The 22,047-nt window shown below is 36.3% G+C and overlaps 1 protein-coding gene across 3 annotated transcripts in view; it reads right to left on the reverse strand.

The window, feature by feature from the left end:
* The window catches only part of DNAI1 (dynein axonemal intermediate chain 1), a 258,163-nt gene that overhangs the window by 184,785 nt on the left and 51,331 nt on the right, over positions 1-22,047 (reverse strand). For all 3 annotated transcript variants that reach the window (XM_074196569.1, XM_074196568.1, XM_074196570.1), the window contains exon 4: positions 11,084-11,164. In XM_074196569.1, the coding sequence (XP_074052670.1) occupies positions 11,084-11,164 (81 nt within the window). The remainder of the gene's footprint in view (positions 1-11,083; positions 11,165-22,047) is intronic.

The raw sequence follows: 22,047 nt of genomic DNA on the forward strand, positions 1-22,047 counted from the left end.
GTCTGTTTCTGAGGGCCAGTTATTTCACATTTTCTGCCTACAACTTTGAGAAGTAGAGATGAAAAGGGAGTTCATTCTAGGCACAGGAAACAGGTTACAAACCACTGTTTGTAAACAAATGCATGGGAACAGGCATTCAGTTTGGGATCTGGTGGGTTTCTTTTAAATATTCTTTTACTTATCTGATTCTGGTAATATTGATGGTTGTGTATTTATGCATTTATAAAGCATAGAAAACTGAATTTTAAATGAAGATATTCAGTAGAGGAGAAAGAGGGATGAAGGTATGCTGGAAGTGGGTAGTGGCAAGAGAATGGGCACATCAGATCTCTGCTCCTAGGAAATAATTTGGCTCAGGGACCCATAAAGGAATAAGATGCTTGTGCCTTCAACGGGAGTTCCTTGTATTGACTGAGTCTTTCAAAATGTTCTCTTCCTAGTATGGCTGAACCAAAGACATCTGGACTAGCCCAGGGCTATTATATCCTAAAAAAGGCTACCAAGTCCCTTAAAATGGGGTTGGGATATAAAGTGTGTGGGGTGGTGAGCTGGAAGGTAGGAGAATGACCAAGTAGCTGAACTAAACAAATATAGGAGGGAGTTTAGTGAAAAAGGCTCACTAGTTTCTATTGGAATAGACAAATAGCAAGGGTCAGCAACTGAAATAATCTGCATTATGAATTGTTTGAAAAAATTGGAACAATGTGATAAAGAAAATAATCAGTTTGAGTATCTAACAGATCTGAATTCTTCCTCCTGTTTCTGAAGGAAACAGCCCTGGAAATCCCATGTCTTATATTGCAGACTTCCACCTCCCAAAATGATCTTGGTCCTAACTATAGGTTACCCCACCAGAATATAGTATGGAAGATTGATGCAGTATGGGAATTGTTCAGAGGACTTCCATATAATACTGTGAACCATCTTCTCCTTCTGTTCTACCAATTTCAAATTATTACCACCACCACTATCCCCCTTATCAGGAAATGTAAGCAAAGAATATCATGAATAAAAAGGAACTGGGGGTCAGCTAGGTGGCATAATGGATAGAGTACCAGTCACAGAGTCAGGAGGACCTGAGTTTAAATCCGACCTCAGACACTTAATAATTGCCTAGCTGTGTGACCTTGGGCAAGTCATTTAACCCCATTTGCCTTAAGTAAATTTTTAACAAAGAGTTGTAAAAATAGGAACTGGCTATTTTTTAAAGGCATCCATCTAAAATCCATGCAAAGAAACGCCCTACAAAGAGCTGACAAACTGCATTCTGATATAATTCCCATTTGCTAATTAAGGCCAGATGGAATCCCACTTTTACTCACTGGGGATGGGAATGATGCATTTAGTTTCTCAGTGAAAAGGGCAACTTCAGGTGCCAGGCCGTTTTATTATCATTAATTTGTACTCTGAAATAAGATCCTCAAAATGAAAACCTTGCAGATAACCACACAATTCACCTTAACTTGTTCTTACATAATCTAAAAGAAATTTACAACTCAGGATCTCTGAAATGTGTAGGACAGTAATTGGATTTCTTGCCCAAGTCAGGAATCAGTCTGCCTCACTACAGTTGATAATATTTCCAACAACTGACATTTATATAGCGCTTTAAGATTTGCAAAGTGCTTTACGTAAATTATCTCACTTGATGGAGTCAGGATGTTACAGCCTGGGGAAGGGGATGACTAATCTGATCAATTTGCTAAGCTTTGTTTCTATGTGCAAGGGTCCAGAACACCGACTAAGGCTGGGCACGAGCCAAGCTGCCTGGTTCCAAAGGTCAGGTATTTTCTAGTTCAGTTTCCGATCTATTGAAGAGCCTTATTAATGGACCAATTTGCCATCCTAGGGTGTTAATAGCCTTAGAAGGTTTCCAGGAAAGTTTCATAGGAAAAGAAAGCATTTACTATTACATCATCTTGTTACTTTAACCCAAAGAATGAAGGGATGGGGACAGTTGCCTTTTCCCCTCTCAAATACTTATGTTTGGATGATTGTAGGGTTTTTTCCTCCTAAAGAATTTTAACAATTTTGGGTTATAAGACTTAGAATAATCAATAAGGTAATCTAAGAAAAGATGTTTGTATACTGCTATTCAGGTTTAGTATTTCTAAGTGGTTTCTAGAAATGATACAATAAGAGAATGCTTGGCTAAATAAATCTACAGCAAAATTTCATTACAATTGCTGCAGATGGAGGAGCAATACAGAACTCTTAAATGAAAGATATGGTGCTTTTTTGTCACAAGGGGACATTTCCATTTTCACAAAACAAAAATTCAATGCCTCATTTGCATGAAGGCATTCACATTTTTTAAAATGGAACTATTATTATTATTGTTTCTTCTATGAAGCAAATGTTGTTCTCCAGTTTCTTCATACTATGAGACTTGCCTTACAGATATTGTAAGTTTATATGTGGATAGGGAACTGCTATCACTGAGAAGAGGGCTGAATGGTACTATTATCTTACTATTGGATTAAGAAATAACCTTCCTAAGGCAGCTAGGTGGCGCAGTAGATGGAGCACTGGACCTGCAGTCAGGAAGACCTGAGTTCAAATCCCATCTCAGACACTTAATAATTACCTAGCTGTATGACCTTTGGCAAGTCACTTAACTCCATTATCTTGAAAAAACTTAAAAAAAAGAAGAGGCCTCTTTTATGTCCTTATAGTCTCATTGATATATGCTTTGTGTTTAAAATACTTATTGCTAGTCTGTTTGGTGGGGGTGAACTAATTGGAATTTTCATAAGAGATGAGCCAGAAAAGAGATGAATTCAGATGAGACCCATGACTCTCTTCTTGGTGGCATCAAAACAAAAATTATGTCAATGTTATTAGAAAGATATTTCCCAACACTAAACCTGGTTCATCTAGGTCTGTTTGGATTTTGTTCTTTCCTGAGCATTTGTTGTATGTATCCTTGCAAGAAATTTATTTATTTTATTAGTGGTAATGCTAACCATTAAAAAAATGAGTTCAGTTCTCCTACTTGAGATTTAGAAAAGTACAAACTATGGTCCCTCTACTAGGAAAAGAAAAAGCCTCTTCGTAGCCTTATCTCCCCTCCCCCACCCCACCATAGCTAAGTTCATACTTTTCCAGGATCTAGAAACTATAGTTTTACAAGAGCTAGAAAATAAAATTTTCTCAAGTTAGGTGGAGCTTCTACTTAGTAGATTCTTACCTAAGATTCTTACCCCAAGTACCTGGTAAATAGGCCCGTCTTCAAAACACATCATTGCTATAACCTAGGGAATCCTTTTAGGGAAAGAGAAAATCTGTCTGTTAATTATTTTCATTTATACAGCATTCCTCACAACACCTTAAGAAGCTAGTGCAAGTATTATTTTACAGAATGAGGTAGCAAGAAGCTGCCTCACATTGTAAGCATCAAATCTAAGATTTGAATCCAAGAATTGCTGCTGGTAGAGAGATGGTCAACTTAATTTAGGCAGCAACATGTAATGGATAGAGTGCTGGTCTTTAAGTAAGGAAGTCTTGGGTTTGAATCTTGTTTCAAACACTTTCTAGCTATGTTACCCTGGGTAACTGCCCTGGGTCCATCTGTAAAGTAAGAAATTAGGGCCCTTCCACCCCTAAATCTATTATTCTCTCCCAAACCCTGCTCTGATACATGGATGTTGATGTTGATGTCACTTCAAGCACTCTAGCCTCCATATTTAACCCCCTCAACTCCCATGACCTAGAGCCCTACCTCAATTTCTCAGAGGGATAGTCATAACCTATATCTTTTTTGCCACTCATAAGGGTGTCTCCTTCTTGATTCTGAGCTCAGCAATGTCCCTCTGATCATCATCCTTTCTCTCTCTCTCTCAGCTTATTATTCATGCTCAGCAACATTTATAGCACTTCTACCCCTTTCTACTTTCCCAGTCCTTTATCCTTATGTTCTGGACTCATTTTTCTTTCTTTACATATTTTACCTATTCAACACTACCTTCCAGTCTCTTTTGTCTCCTTTTACTACCACTCTTTTTTGGGAGTGACTTGCCTGGGATCATACAGTTAGTAAGAGTCTATGGCTGAATTCGAACTCAGGTCCTCCTGACTTCAGGGCTGGTGCTCTATTCACTGCACCTCCTACCTGCCTCTATTAACATTCTTCCAGTTCTGCTAATCCTCAACCCCTCACTAATAATAGCTAGCTTAAAGTCTTAAGAAGTGCAGTATATATATTATCTCATCTGATCATTACAACAACTCTGTAAGGCAGGTGTTGTTACCTTCATTGTACAAATGAGAGAAAATGAGGCAGGGAAGGTAAGTGACTAACCCAGGGTAACACAGCCATTAAGCATATGAATTAAACTCACTTCCTTCAAATACTAGAGCTATCACTACAAATGCATATTATTTCATCTCAATTGAGACACCAGTACTGCATGGAGGAAATGTTAGTCTTCTTTGATCACCTCTACTACTTTTACTTCCAAACCTACTCTTAATTCCTCAAGCCCAAGTGTGCCCTCCATCCCAAGGTATCTCAGCAGATATATTTATTTCCTTTTTGAGGAAATCATAACATTTCACTATGAGCTTCTGGCTCAAAACTCATCTTCATCCATATCCTTCCTTCCTTCCTTGGACAGTCTCTGAGGAAGAGATGATCTTTCCTTTTTGTTCAAGACCAAACTTTCTAACTGCAGCCTCAGTTCTATCTCTGCTTCCTCCAAAACTTCTTGAGTCATTGTAGATTTTTTGTGGCAACACACTCTGGTTTCTTTCAGACTCTCAATAACTACTAAATCTTTCCCCACTGCCTACAAAGATACATCTTCCTGATTCTTCAGAAAGAAATAATAGAAAAAAAGGAAGAAGATTAAGAAAAATGAAAGAAAAGAAGGAAGACAGACACTATATTTTGCCATCCTCTAAAGCTATTATCTCATATCTTGCACTTCCCTTTTACCATCAGTTTCCTAGGAAAAAAGGATTGTCCAAATGAGCTCCATTTTCTTTTAATATAACTTTTTATTCCATCATTCCACTGAAATTGCACTCTCCAATTCAAGGAGACTGATTGCTAAATCATGTGGCCCCTTCTTAGTCCTCCTTCTTCTTGACTTCTTTGCAGCTTTTGAACAGACCTTCCACTTGGACATTCTCTTTTCTTTGGCTCTATAATACTATTCTTTCTAATGGTCTTCTCTCTTTTTTTTTCCTCCTGGATTTACATCCATTGCCTCTCTCCTTAGCTTAGGTATTGCTCAGAGGACCATTTTTGGTCCTTTTCTTCTCCCCCTACATAGACTTTTTTGGGGAGTTCTCAGACCCCATAAGTAACAACATCTTTTCTATGCAAATGAATCTCAAATCTATAAATCCTCAATAAATCTCACTCCTAAATTCTAGTTCCACTCAGTTGATCCAGTGATATCTCCATATTGATGTCTCATCAGAATCTCAAAATGGCCAAAGCAGAATTGTTTTCTTCCATAAATCTTCTCAAATTTTCCTTATATTGTTAAGTGTACCACTACCCTTCTAGTCATCCAGGTTTTCAAGCTTAAGAGTATGCCATGCTTCTTCCTTGTCCACCATCATTGTTGTTGTTGTTAAGTCATTTCAGTCAAATCCAGCTCTTTGTGACTACAGTTAGGGTTTTCTTGGCAGAGACACTGGAATGGTTTGACATTGCCCTTCTCCATCTCATTTTATAGATGAGGAAACTGAGGCAAACAGGGTTAAGTGACTTGCCCAGAGTCACACAGCTAGTAAGTATCTGAGACCAAGTTTGACCTCAGGGAAATCAGTCTCTCTGACTTCAGGTTCAGTGCTGTATCCTATACTATCTACTGTCTTTCTGTTACTTCATGTATCACAAGTTATTTAAATCTTCCCCAATTAGCAGGCATCTCTTGTTTCTATTTCTTTGCTACCGCAAAAAGTAATGAATGAATATAGCTTGGTGTGCCTGGCAACTTCCTGTTTTGTCTTTAATCTCAGATTATATTCCCATAAGTGAGATCTCTGAGTCAGAAGTTATGGACATTTTAGTAATTTTCTTTAGGGAAATTCCCGAATTTCATTCCAGAATGCCAATCTTTCCATTTTAGAGAAGAGGAAACTAAGAGAGGTAAAATGTGCTGCTGAAAGCCATTTAGGTAGCAAATGGAAGAGTTAAGATTTGAAAGCTAATCTTCAGACTGCCTGCTATATCTACTGTTTCATGTTCAATGCTCTTAAAAAATTGTGATTAATTTTTACATTATCAATTTATTGACAAACACAAACATTTTGGCTTGTATAAAAATATATTTTGAAACCTGGATGCTTTCAGTCACTGCTCATTTCATGCTGCAAGCCCTGCTGGCCTACAATGTGTCCATTTGCTCTAAATAAAATTGTGAGTTTGTAATTTGTAAGAACATCTAAACCAAATGAGATATCTGGGTGTTAACAGCCTGCCCACTAAGTTACAGGAAATTCTATTATAATGAAGGCTATAAAAACAAAGTTCCTTTTTATCTGCAACACTAATAAAACCCAACTGACCACCAGCTTCTTTCTAAAACATCTTAATCTTAGCAAACAGAGTGAAGAAAAAATAATGGAATCTTTCTTTGATGATTCAACATCTTATAGCCCCTGAGGGTCATCTGTCAGTGCAATTCTCAATGTTGTTGACTATTATATATATGTATATATGTATTAAGGTAGAAAACAGATTAGGCTCTTAATTCTGCCTCCTGTTTCTTCCAAAACTGGTTTGTCCATCAGTTATTCTCTCTCTCATCTTCAATTTTTCCTCTTCTACTGGCTCCTCACTCCCCTCCTACAGACAAGGTTATGTTGCCCTTATTTTTCAATACTTTTCTCTGATACTACAATTCCTCCTCACCTTTCCTCCAACCTACTGACCTTGTCATGTAAGTTGGATTGGAGTACATCCCATGGCTCAAGCAATCATGGTGATTGATGGGCCAGCAAAAGTAGAACAACCACTGAGCTCCTAGGGGACAAATGTGGAATAATGATGAAAGGTTTGGTGCTCTAAGATGAAATCGCAAACCCCAGGTACTGTGATGATTAAAGGATGGGGAGAGACTATATCAAAAAGAACTGGTCACTGTACCAGGAAGAACCAGAAAGGAGACACTCTGCCCTCTTTATTTTTTCTCTTCCTTCCTGTTCCCAGATCATGAGTGATATTTAGCTCTCTCTGTGTGAATTTCCTGTGAGGGGAGACTTTCCCCGAGAGGGATGGAATTCTGATATATCAGCCACCCCAAACTTTTAGATACTCTTTCCTTCCTTGGTTTTCATGAAATTGTTCTCCTAGTTGTTTTCCTTATCAGTATGACTGCTTCTTCTCCATCTTTTCTATTTTTTTTTCTGCTCCTTTAGTATGGGTGTTCACCAAAGTGTCATCTTAGATCTTATTTTCTTTTCCTCTCTCTATACTCTTTCTCTTGGTACACTTATCTGGGCTAATGATTCAATTATCTCCTCTATGTAGACGATTCTCAAAGTTATCTAGCTCTAATCTTTACCCTGATCTCCAGTCCTATATCCCTAAATACCAGTGCAGGATCTCTATGGTAGAAACAATATGTATCTTGTAGGTATAGGCTAGTTTTACTTTTAAAACTATTGAAACTGTGGCAGCTAGGTGGCAGAGTGGATAGAGAACCTACCCCAGAGTCAGGAGGACCTGAGTTCAAATCCAGACACATATACTTAATAACTATCTAGCTGTGTGACCTTAGGCAAGCCATTTAACCCCATTGCCTTGCAAATGCCAAAAAAAAATGTATTGAAATCATCTTTGAGACAGAGAATTAAGGTCCAGTCAATGTCAAAGCTTCCTTATAATATAAGTACAAAAAGCCTTGGGGAGGTAGCACCTCTCCCATTAGGCTACTAACCAGGACAACAAAATCAACATAAAAGTAGGGATTCTATAACTCAGTTAATCAAAAACATATCCTTTTTCTCCTATGGCTAAGCAAATCTTGTTTGGTTACAGTCTACAAAAGTCTCATTTCACTCCAATACTGAAGTGTAACTACCAGACCAACCTGAATCAGGGGTGTCTTTCCCGGTAGTACCATCAGCATCTCTAACTTAACATATCCCAAACTGAATTAACTTTTCAAACCTGATCTTTTCTCAGAATCTTTAATTTCTACTGATTGTTCTATCATTTTCCCAATCATTCAATCTTGTAATCTATTTTTTTCTGACTACCTTCTTCTTCATGCAGTTACCAGATGCTGTTAACTTAATTTTCAAAATATAACATTTAAAATCTATTGTCTTCTCTCCATTTTCACTGTGATCCTTGTTCGAGTCTTTGCTTCCTCATTATTTCAATAATCTCCTGATATTCTCTACTCATTCCTCCATGTTCTTCACATAAATGTCAAAATAATCTTCCTAATTTCATAGTTCACACCATGTCTCCCTTCTTCTGAAAGACCTCCAGTGTCTCTATAAGAAGGAATCTCTCTGTGTCTTGTCCACTCATCTGGATATCATGGTCTGGACAATAACCATTTCCCCTCTATTTGGTTTTGCATGTATGGATGGCTAGGTCAATCCTAACCCCTCAATTTGGGGGTTATGGATTTCAATTAGGAGGTTCTGCAGTGACCTGAGGGCTTGATGAAATCAGTACATCATTCACAAACAGAAAACTTTAGATTAATAACCATCTAAACTCAATCTAAACTGGGCATCTTATATGAGTTGCAAGCATGGCTTAAAAGTATAGCTCCCCATTTTATGGTTTCCTTGATATTAATAATTAACTATTAGGTGTGGCCATGATGATTTTGACAGATGCATAAGAGCTACCTTATAGGACTTAGAGAACCTCTAACACAACATTTTACTCTACTGAATCAAGTGCTTTAAAAAAAAACACTGTGAATATAAAGACAGAAACAAAATGGTGGGACTGAAGGTAGAACCTGAAGGAACTTACTCTCTGCTGTGGGAAGGAGAAATAGAGAAAGCACCCCAATAAATCAATACAAAAGGCATATATAAGAAATTTCAGGTTGTACTAACAAGGAGGGGAAATCAGGAAAGCCTCTTGAAAGGAGTAGACAGTACTTGAGCTGAACCTTGGAGGGACTGGGGATTACCAAAGATGGAGGTGAGAAACTACTGTGTAAAGAGAACATATAGTGAATATATAGTGAGGATGGGCAATGCATGATCAGAGTGAAAACAGAGACTGGAACCCACCTGAGAGGTATGTTTAATAATATAAACAATATTCATCAGTTGTGTCAAGCAAACAGTATTCATCAGCTATATCAAGCAAAGCTTCTACACCTCATACAAGGGTGATACCATCACTGCCTAAATCAACTTCTCATCAGTTTATACAGTGAGGACAATTATCAGGATACTACCTAGGCATTTATTCTAATTATATTCTAAATAATTATATTCTAAATAATATTCTAAATAAATGAATACATATAGCATTACACTAATAATAATAATAGCTAGTATTTTATACAGTGCTGTAGGGTTTGCAAAGTATTTTAAATATATGATTTCATTTGATTCTCACAATTCTGTGAGAAAGGCATTTTTATCTCCATTTTATAGATGAGAAAAACAGTCTGAGAGGTTAAATGACATAGTCAGGGACAAACAGAAAATATATTTGCAGTAGGATTTGAACTCGTCTTCTTGATCCTAACATCAGTTCTCAATCCATTACATTAATTTAGCTGCACACAAATACAAATACACACACACACATATTCTCTCTCTCAATGATATATAAGTAACAAATATTATATATATATAGTATATGTGTATCTAGTTAATACTCTATATGTAAATATACATGTAATACACTGTCTATAAATATAACTTGTATGTACTGTTTGTTGTGTGTGCACCTGGGTAACATACTATGCATATGTGTATATAGTTAGTGTGTAGTATGTATCAAGAATATATCATTTTCAGGGGGTGGCTAGGTGGCACACCAGCCTTGGAGTCAGGAGTACCTGAGTTCAAATCTGGCCTCAGACACTTAATAATTACCTAGCTGTGTGGCCTTGGACAAGCCTTGCAAAAACCAAAAAAAAAACCAAAAACAAAAACATATTCCTTTTCCTCCTATGGCTAAGCAAATCTTCTTTGGTTACAGTCTACAAAAAGTCTCATTTTATTTCAATACTGAAGTGTAACTGTTTTATAGTCAAATTCATGTATATAAGAGAACATAATATGGTACCTATTTATACATACATCTACAACTATATATATATATGATATACATATTCTCATAAATAAAATTTTAACAATAATTCCTAAAAAGGGACAACTTCTTAGGAACCATAAGAATGGTAGTAGAAAATATAGCATAATGGAATAAGCACTGGTTGGGGAACTGGTATTCTAAGTTATAGTTCTAGACTTGAGAAGCAGCATGTTGTCAGATAGCTGGACTTGAAGTCAGAAAAGCCTGGGTTCAAATCACACCTCTGACACTTATTGGCTATTTGTCTATAGGAAAGTCACTTAGCTTTATTGACCCTTAGCTTCCTAAACTATCAAATGAAGAAAATAGCCAAGTACCTGTGATATTTACCTCACAGGGGCTACTGGAAGACTCAAATGAGACGATGAATTACAGATAAGGTGCTATATAATAATGTTAATGGCTATCATCATCATCATCATCATCATTAGTTCTAGTATGGCCACTAATCAGATGACTTCTTATCTTTATTTGTAAAATGAGCTGATCTCAAAGTTCTTTTTGCCCTAAAATTTGATGAATCTATAAGTAATCTAGCCCCATACCACTTTAGTATAAATTTGCTACTAGAAAAAGATGACCAGGAATTCCTAAAATTCCTCAGCACAAGAGCACGAGGAAAATTAAAACTGAGGAAAAGAAAAATGAAAGCAAATTCCTCATAAAATCCCGAGGTTTTAACACTGTCAGGCTTAAAGAATTTTTGAAATCCACTATATCTTTTTATGAAATCATGCACTGGAATGAGTCCCCTTTGACACACGCTTCAAGCAGACAGCTCCAGATATCTGGGGTTTGGGGGACCGGCCAAGGGATACTTACTTTAAAGTTGAATCTGACAATATTTTGGGGAGCATGTGGATTATTGGCTCTCAGGATACGAGTGAATTCTTCTTTTAACTCCTATGGGATAGAAATACAGAGAAAGACATTAATAAAAACCATGCTCCATGCAGAGGACTGGCCTAAATCCCGTGAAAAACCAGCAAACTTCTCACAGTTCCACAAACACAGATGCCATTACACCCTATGTTTCCGATCAGACCCTTCTGGGGACCACATTTCTAAAGAGCTGGAGGGCAGCAATAGGCAGAGCCAAGGTTAATGAAACTCAGGCCAGGGACCATATTAGCTACCAACTCTTTTCACTCTTTTACTGAGAAAACACACACACACACACACACACACACACACACACACACACACAATGAATGTGCAAGAAGAAACCTGTGTGGGAGCCAAGAAGACTCCTTTCCCAGCGGCTCTCCTTCTCATGTTAGCAAAGCTTCATTCCTGTCATGCTTCCCAGACTTTGTGTGCTTTGTGCAAAACTCAATGCTCAAAGGAAGCTTCCTTTGGGACAGAATAGATTCCTAATGTATGTGTCCGGCCTACAATATGGTTATTGCTCTGACACCCAGAATAATGCCTCTTCTTACTGGCACAGAGAGAGGCAGTACGGCTCAGGGGGAAGAACAAAGACTGAGTCAGGAAACAAGGGTTTAGAGCCAGCTTGAGCACTAACTTGCTGTGCATTCTTACTTTCTTTGGATCTCAATTTCCCTATCTATCAAAATGAAGGAACAGACTCAACCAGTATTTCCCAAGTCATGTTCAGCAAAAATAACATTCTGAAGAATGTTAATTTGTTTCCATGAGAAAGACTTGATATTTTTTGCTTAAAATATTAAAGTATTAAAAATAAAATTTTATATAAAAATACTTATCAAGTGGGACTTTTTCAAATATGAAAACAGGCAAAATTTCCTCAATTTTGCTACAAAAATTTCCCACTCCTTTATCAGAGGAATATACCATATCGAGTAATTCATTTGAGACATATTGGGCTAAATCATTTCTCTACTTCCTTCCAACTCTTTTGTTCTGTGACTCTGTGGTTACAAAAATAAGTCAGAATTTATCAAGATAGTGTCCAATTAACCTACTGAAAGAATTTAGATCGACTATCTCTACAAAGGCAAATAAAATTCTATTTTTGAAAAATTCACTATATTTTCCAGTCATTATAAAAACATTTCTTATCATACAAGGCATAGATATAACTGATTTTTAAATGAATTTATTAGAAATTACATATCCAAGTAAGAGATGCTACCTTCAAACTAGATATTTATTTCATTGAGATTGACATTATTCAAAACATTTCTGGATTTCATCTTTGTTAATTGTCTTCAGATCCTGCAGTCTATTCCTCTGACTGTCCTCAGTGGTGACAAATCTTCATCTGTTAAGTGTTGCTCTGAATATGTAAGCAATTAAAAGTCATATGAAGACAAACCTAGTGACTAAGGTGAGGATTAGGGTCAAATACAAGGTGTGAGTATATAAAGAAATGATGTTCATTTTCTTATGAGACTTGGCTAGTGGATTTAAAGTGGAAAGCACTCATGGAAATACATGTTTGTTTGGATTTATTCTCAATACTTTTGAGTCACTTCATGATGTAATACCAAAAAAATAATGCTTTATATTTCAATTATTCAAATAAGTGTGACAATATTTTTGGTGCGCCTAAAACTTAACTTTTATTGAAAGTATTAGAAAGACATGGAGTCTGATATAAGGTAGATAATAATTTTGAGATCTCATACACTGGTTTGAACCACTGCACATTTATTGACCTATTATTCCAAGTGCCTGATTTCTATTTCAGAGAGTTCACGACCACATGCCAAGCAACATGCATCAATGGCCATTGAGACCAATTCTCTTGCCAATTGTTTTTAGATTTATAGGGTCAAACTTCATTTCAATTAAAGTGTTTAAAACTGACTTTTCTTTTATTCTATATTGATGTGACAAGAACTACAATGCTATTTTAAAAGATATGCAATTTCTCCTCTATCAATATATAATTCTTTCATTGCTTAGTTGATGGTTTTCATGAGTTGCTGTGGTCCAAACAATTCATCATCTAGTAGTCAACTACATTCTGATGATGAGTTTCTCTGAACTTTGCTAGGCTGACTTTTAAATGACAGGCACAAAATCTGATTGATTGCTTAAAAGCCATTCCAAATTGTTAGGAATTTATGTTTTGTGTCACAGTGATCTTTGAGAATCCAACTTCACCTTTTCATCACAGTGAACTCCGTAGTGAGACTTTAAGGGAGTAAGAACTTGGCCACTTAATAGTTAAAACAAATGCTTAATACTTACTTGCTGGATATTTCTGGATGTAACTAATGTAAAAAAATTGTTTTCCTTGACTATGTACATTTATTAAAAGGGATTTTTCATTGTTGTTACTGTTGTTATTGTTGTTGGGGTTTTCCTAGTAGTGAGGAATGATGAGAACAAAAATAAGTGCTTAGTAGGTGGGGGAAAAATAATAAAAAAAACTTGTTAATTTATTGAACAAAATATTTAAGTAGAAAAAATTCTCAATTTTTTGAAGCTGGCTTTTATTAAGTTCTTAAGTAGGGTTCCCAATACCAGAAGGTGAAGTGATGGAATTCTTGCAGAATCAGAGAGATCCCCTTGCCCTTTGATACAGATGGTCTACTGCTAGGTAACCCATCCCAAGGAGGTTAAAGTCAGACAGACAGATAGAACCATAACAAAATATTGATAGCAACACATTTTATGCTAACAAAGAATTGGAAACAAAAGATATCCATCATTTGGGAATTGGTTAAATAAATTGTGGTACATTAATTTAATAAAATGTTCCTTCACTGTAAATAATACGAAGAATTCAGGAAAACAAGGGAAAATTTATATGAAGTGAGTAAGCAAAACCAGGAAGATACTATTTATTTTAAATACCAAAATGGCAAGTGATAAATTAACTATCCTCAATATCCTTAAACCCATTAAATTTTGAACTTTATACCACCCCAAGTAATGATCAAGAAATTCAAAATTCAAATTCAGTATGTAACTTCTTCGCTTTAACTGTAGAATCAGTCAGAATCCCATAGGAGGCGGTCTCTCTAGCACCCGATGCAACTAGAGATGAGGCATATATAGAGATTGCCATGTTCTGTTTAAGGAGGCAGCAAGAGGAAAAGGTCCTCCAAAATAACCCTGGAATGGTCAAAAAAAATTCCAGGGTGCAAACCATTTAGAAGTTCCTGCTAGTAGCAGGGTAAAGGGCACAGTGGCCAGCTAGCTTCACAGGTCCCTAACACTTTGCCCTGAGATGTCAAAGAAAGCCATGAAGATCCAATACTGAACCACAAAGACGAAGGGGACCTAATCCTTGAAGAGAGAGGTCAGCACAGTAACCCAACTAAAGTTAGATCAAGCCAAGAGGGGAAGTAGATGAAATGGAGGCTTGTCAGAGCACAAAGTCCCAATTCAGGAACTAAAGCTGGAGAGATGGGTAAACCAAAGAAAACACTGACCAATATTATAAAAATATTGCAAGTTTAGAAATTCCTGGAGGGGCAGCTAGGTGGCGCAGTGGATAAAGCACTAGCCCTGGAGTCAGGAGTACCTGGGTTCAAATCCGGTCTCAGACACTTAATAATTATCTAGCTGTGTGGCCTTGGGCAAGCCACTTAACCCCATTTGTCTTGCAAAAATCTAAAAAAAAAAAAAAGAAAAGAAAAGAAAAGAAATTCCTGGAAAGAATAATTCAAACTGAAACATAAAGGAAAAAATGAATTTTCCCGAGGAACTGTATGAATCCAAAAAGGAAATGAAGCAAGAGATTAATGAAATAAAAGATCTAAAAGAAAGAATTAGAAGGATTAAAAGATTAAAAAAGTGGTAAACACTATTCAAGAAATGGAATCCCAGAAAAGTAGATTATACTAATTATACCAAATCAAAGCCTCTCTGAGTCATTAAGAAATTTAGAATAAAATCAAAAAATTGAAAAAAAGTATAAAAAAGTGAGATATCTATTACAAAAAAAAGCTGACTTAGAAAATAGACTGTTACATCATTTAAGAATGCCTGACTTCTCTGAAAGCCATGTGTTTTTTTAAGCTTGAATGTTAATTCAAGAAATCATAAATGAAAACTGCCCAGATATATTAGAAACAGAAGACAAGATAAAGATAGAACTCCTGAAAGGAACCCTAAAAGAAAAAAAATCCCAAAATTCAGATCTCCCACTGTCAAGAAAAAATACCGCAAACTTTCAGAACAAAGCAATTCAATTAGCGAAGAATTATCAAAAAAGTTAGGATCATACAAGACTTAGAAGTTAAAATTGGAAATCTTATTCCAAAAAAGTTTTAAGTTTACATAAAATAATATTAAATAAAATTCTACAGAGAAAAAGTTGGATTTTAATAGAATAAAGGACTTTAAAGCATTCCTAGTGAAGACTAGAACTCAATAGGAGCCTTTAAATACAAACACAAGAACCCAGAAAAAAATTTTAAAAACCAGTCAGTCAAAAGCATGCAATTAACACCTAGAGCAGCTAGGTGATGCTGGTGACCTAACACTGCACCCCATTCATTTGCCTATCATGGCATCATCTCCCTGATATCATGGTCTTCTTGGAGAAAAAGAATATACAATAACAACAATAGCAACATTAAGATCTTACTATGTGCCAGCACTAGCTAAGTGACAGGGACATAAAGAAAATAGAAAGATACTTTCTTCCTCACAGGGAATTCATGGTCTACAAAAACAACTATGAACAAACAAGTTATAAACAGGGTAATGTCAAGATAATTATATATATATATATATATATATATATATATATTAATAATTTGCCCTTCATTTTTGAAGAAGCCCACAACATCAGGGAAGTGATGCCATGACAAGCGTGTGAATTTGATTTGAGTGAGCTGGGGCTGTGCTAAGTCACCAGCCTCACTTTCTCCTTCACAGCCATCTGGTTCCAGTAGCCAGATAGGAATCAAGATGATTTGAGACAGTCCTGGATGTGAGGTAATAAGGGTTAAGTGACTTGTCCAAGGTCACACAACTAGTAAATGGCAAGTGTCTGAGGTGGGATTCGAACTCCCAACTTCCTGAATCCAAGGTCAGTACTCTAAGGAACACACCAACATTCAGGAGGATCAGGAAAGGTTTCCTGGAGAGATGGAATTTTAGCTGGGACTTGATGGAAGCCAGGAGACAATCTCAGGTAAGGCATTGGAGGCTGGAGGTTGGAGGAGGAGACAAAGAAAGGCCTCTTGCAGAAGGTAGAATTTGAGTTGTCTTGAAGGAAGCTGAAAAGAGGAGATTAGGAAGAAAAATGTTCAAGGAATGGGGAACAACCAGTGAAAATGCATGGATCCTAAAGATATGGAGTCTCTAGGCACATCATGGAGGTCAATGTCACTAGATCACAAAGTATTTATAGGGGAACTGAGTATAAGAAGAAAAAAGTTTGGGAAGTGCCTTGAATGACAACCAGGAGAGTTTTCATTTGAACCTGGAGGTGATGAGAAGCCATGGAGTTTACTGAATAATGGGGAAGAGGATTGTGTGGTTATATATGTGCTTTAGGAAAATTACTATAACAGTTGATTGGAAGATGGATGATCATTGAGGAAGAGATTTTAGGAAGTGAGAAAAACCAGAAGACTTGCAATAGTCCATGAGTGAGGATAAAAGAAGGCCCTATAGGATAGTTGGCTGTAGTTAGCATTTATAAGGCACTTTAAGACTTACAAAGTACTTTACAAATATTCTTTTGTTTGATCTTTACAACAACCCCAGGGAGAAACGTGTTTAGTTATTCCCATCTTACAGTTGAAGAAACTGAGACATACAGAGATTGAGTGCTTGCCTAAGAATCACATAGCTAGTAGTACGTTAGTAGGGCCAGATTTGACCCTGGGATTTTATGACACCTAAGTGCAGCATTATCCAATTAGTTGGCTACATTAGGACTAACATTCTGTTGAGAGAGAAGAAATGAGTGTCCCTTTAGAACTTAATCATCTTCAAAAATTATGGAAAGCAAGAGGTCCCAGAAGTAGATTTGGGACAGAGAAAAGTGTGGAACTTGCTATTTTTCCATAAGTGGGGGTGCATGAGAAGAAGAATACACTAATATGGTGGAAGATGCAGGTGGAGTGGGCATCAAAAAAACCCTTCACTCTTGAAATGGATGAAGAAAGGTTAAAGAAATATCATTTTGGTGGAGAAAATCATCAGACTCAATAGTGGAAACAGGAGGAGGTGTGTAGGGGTAGATTTGAAGGAACATAAAACTGGGAAAGGAATAGTTTTGTTCAAGACAAACTTTCTGATTCTGAAGAGGGATTTTTAAAAAGGGGAGAAAGTTTAAAAAACTAGAATGTTGTAGGATGAAGGATAAATCATAATATATAAATGTAATAGAATATTATTTCACTGTAAGAAATGAGAAAACAGATAACTTCAGAGAATTCTGGATAGTATGAACTTATACAGAGTGAACAATTTCCACCCAAGGTCCCGTTTAAATAGTATAAGTAATTCTCTGAAGTAGTCACAATGTATTTGAATTTGTGCTATTTGAAGTTATAATTATGTAAAATATAATAATTGGTTCCAGTTCAATGGAAATATGCAGTGCAAATCTGAATACAAGTAACCACTTCAGGGAATTCTTTATTCAAGATAACCAGGACTTAGAAATATGCAAAAGTATGAGACTAAAGAAAAAAAGACATAAGAACTCTAATCAAAGATATCTCTAGATAACCTTCAGCAAAGCATTTTAACCTCCTCCTGACAGAGAAGTGAGGGACATGAGGGTCAGAGACACATGACCACTACGTGAATTCAGTTTGCTTGACTATGCTTATTTGTTACAAAAATTCTCTCCTCTCTCTCTCACCCTCTCTCCCTCTGGGACAGGACTGCAGGAAGAGGAGTTAGTAATAGTGATGCCCTTTCTATTCCCCACCCCCTACAAAAAAAGAACTATTGTAACATTTTTTAGTGCACAGAAGAGAACAAAAGGAGACATAATAAGATAATAATAATAATAATAATAATAATAAAAATAATTTTTTTGGATTTTTTTTACAAGACAATGGGGTTAAGTAACTTGCTCAAGGTCACAGAACTAGGTAATTATTAAGTGTCTGAGGTTGGATTTGAACTCAGGACTGGTGCTCTATCTACTGCGCCACCTAGCTGCCTCTTCAATTAGAATAATTTTGAAAGTAATGTGTGTAAATATATAAATTTTTTAGGTTTTTTTTTTTTTTTGCAAGGCAATGGGGTTAAGTGGCTTGCTCCTGACTCCAGGGCCAGTGTTTTTTATCCACTGGGCCACCTAGCCTCTCCTAATACAATTGTTTTAAAAAGCAAATGCTAATCCAACCTTTCTGGAGAACAATTTGGAATCACACCAAAAGGACAATAAAACTGTGTATATATAACTTTGATTCAAAATATCTTAAAGAAATCACACAAAAAAGAGTAAAAAAACCACACGTACAAAAATATTTATAGCAACTCTTTTCAAAATGGCAAAGGATTGGAAATTGAGGAGATGTCCATCAATTGGGGAATGGTTGAACAAATTGTTATATGAATGTGTTGGAACACCATTGTTCTATAAGGGACAGAACTTCAGAATACCTGGAAAGACTTGCACTAATTGATGCTGAGTGAAGTGAGCAGAACCAAAAGAACAATGACACACTAACAGCAATATTTGGTGATGATCAACTATGATGGCCTTGTTCATTTCAGCTGTACAATAAATCAGATAATTCTAAAAGACCTGTGATGGAAAATACCATCCATAATTTGCCTTATACATTATGTTTTTTCCCCCTCTAATTTTTTTCCTTTTTCAATTGATTCTTCTTTTACAATGTGATTAAGATGGATTTATGTTTAACAGAGTTATATATGTATAACCTATATTAGACTGCTTTTACCTATATTAGACTGTTTTTTTGTCACAATGAAGAGGGAGAGAAGAGGAGGGAGAAAAAAATGTGAAACTTGCAAAAAAATCACACATAGTTGGAAAAAATAAATAAAATATTTTTTAAAAAGTAAATGCTATGAAATGGAGATTTATTATTTCATATAGAATTCTATTTTTCTCTTCTTATATATATATATACATATAATATAGATGTGTTTTTGTGTGTAAATGCTTTTTGTAAGTATTTAAGTTCAGAACAGAAAAAAAAATTATGAAAGAAAGTACCATACAGTGATTATCAGATGTAAACAGAAGGAAAAAATTAAATTGAATTATGTGCCATTATAATGGCCAAGAGGTTCTAGAGAAGAGATGTAAAAATGTAACTAATTTTCTTCTTGAATAAATGGGAGGTGCTTCACATATACTATTAGCTTCCTTTTTCCCTCTGAGCTTTAAATTATTTTTGTTATAAAGGAAAGCTTTTTGAGTAAGAAAAGAAGGATATATCAGACACAAATTTAATAGAAGAACAAAAAATAGCAATAAAAATAAAATTCAAATGAAGAAAGTTTTCCTTACCATCAAAATCCCTTTTCTATCTATGAATCTGGAGTAATTCTTTTTAGTAATTAATAAAATCTCAGCCCACTGCCAGGGTAAAGGGTGGGACTTGGACCAAATGATCTAGTTTCCGTTGTACACGTGACTTATAGATGTGGATGGTAGTCCATATAGCAATTAAGAGACTATCTTAGGCAAGTTATGCCATATACTCAGGTCAGAAACAGATTTATTGACATCACTGCCTGGCCTAGAAGTAATAGGAAATATTGCTTTGGAACGATTAATGGAATGTATTTTCTCCTACATCCTATCTTGTAGCAATAATTGGTTTTCATATCCTGTCCTGTATATGCATTTTCTGTTCTGAAATTAGTTTCTACATTCCATTATGCCTGCATTACATTATACCCTTATTAATATGGTGTGTGCAGGGTTAGTTAAAGCATCTAGTAGTTAGCTTCCATATTCTACTGAATCATTTTTTGGACTACTTCTTTCTCTCACTTCCAATCACCTTCCCACTCTGGGGAAAAAAACCAAAAAACCCTTCTCCCTGAGGCCTACTTTCCTAATTGCTGATTTTCCCCATCTGGGCCACCCTTCCTCCAGGGGTTCCAGTCAGATATACAAAGCTCACTCTCAAGGTTTCTCTGTTTCTTTAATAGGTGTGTTCCTACAGTGGAACTGAAATAAGAAGAAATTTGTCAAGCCTTCAGCAGAGTGGCAAACCCACAGTAGGCATTATATAAATAATGAAGCCCAGAAACCTCTGTCCTAAGCCCTACTCTTGTGGTTGGTACCTCACTTTCTAGATTCCCTTTATAGTATATTTTCCCTCTAGAATGTAAGATCCTTGAAACTTAGGAACTGTATTGTTTTTCTATGTCTGTTCAACATTTATCACAGTGCCTGGTACATAGTAGTCAATGTCTTAATCAATGCCTACCTATCTAATGATAAGTACTCTATTATTCACCAATAAAGTGAGATGCATTGGTTCAGCCCACCTGATTGAGAAAGGAGCCCACCTCTCCATGTGTAAGCCTAATAGAGGGGGTACACAGCTCAGGATAGGAAACTCCTTTTAGGATGGTAAATCATCAGCATCAGAAGGGATCAAAAGTGGCCGACATAGCCTTCATGGATACTTCCTCTAGTAGACTGGAACAGGAATTAGTAACAAAGGGAAAGGTGTGGTAGATTGCTCCAACTCAACCTTGGACTTAGAAAGCAGCAGTTACACCTCCATAGGCAAATTTTCTTCAGCTACTGCCCCTCAAATACCTGTGTATTTTTTCTGTTCAGCCCTAGTGGTAAGTGTCCTACCTAGTGCCTCTCCCCAAACCTTGAAAGTACATGGTAATCTGGACTGAATTTGGCTGAAAATGCCAAAACCTCCAGAGAAGAAATATAATGATTTTAACAAAGACTAAATGAAGATCATCATATTCTGCCCAGAGAAGTTTTGATATAAAGGGAAGATGATGATGATAATAGGAAGATAACAGGTACAAGACTATAAATAGGAAGTGCTTCAAAAAAGGAATTGGAGTACAAGGAGAGCATGAAAGATGGAGTTCACATGTTTCTCCCCTCGGGAAGGCTCCAGAGGTAAATGGATTTAGCATATGGAATGCTCTAGCATTGGAGTCCAGAAAGACTTAGGCTCAATCCTGCTTCAGATACTTACTAGCTGTGTGGCCCTGAATAAGCCACTTAATATCTCTGGGCTTCAGTTTTCTTATATGTCAAGTGAGGGGGTTGGACTAAAAACCCTTTAAAGATCCTCCAGTCCTAAATTTATGATCATATGATGCCATTTGTGAAGTCCTGAAAGACTCAATAACACAGGATCATAGGATTATAAATTAATTAGAGCCAGGAGATCTCATTGGTTATCTAGTCTAACCTACTCATTTTATAGATGAGGGAAATGAGGCCCAGAGGGGTTGTACCTTGCCCAGGATCTCTTCCTATCTGTGTGACTCTAGCTAAGTCACTGGACCTCAGTTTTTTCTATACTAGTTCCTTTTAAGGAGGTTCAGGTATGTAATACACTTCCCTGGGAGACTGATTGGGTACAAGTTCTGTCAGATGAGAAGTTTGTTCTCACATCAAATTAGTAACAGTCCTAGAAAAAGAAAAATATTTAACAGTTCACATTGACAATAACTGTCAAAAACCTGACTGAAGTATCCACTTAATGTTGCAACAAGGATTGTACTATTTTTCTTATTGGATGATTGCCAAAAAAATAAATGGTAATCCAAAAACCACCTGGTAACACAAATGGATAAAATTCCTTCTGTTCAATAGCTTGAGCATTCTAGAATGTCCCACTATGGAAGCTTGGCAGGGTCCTCTTCAGAGTTAACTGAAGACTATTCTCTTAACAGGAATA

The sequence above is a fragment of the Macrotis lagotis genome, chromosome 8 (assembly GCF_037893015.1).
Source record: "Macrotis lagotis isolate mMagLag1 chromosome 8, bilby.v1.9.chrom.fasta, whole genome shotgun sequence".
Classification (NCBI taxonomy): Eukaryota; Metazoa; Chordata; class Mammalia; order Peramelemorphia; family Peramelidae; genus Macrotis; species Macrotis lagotis.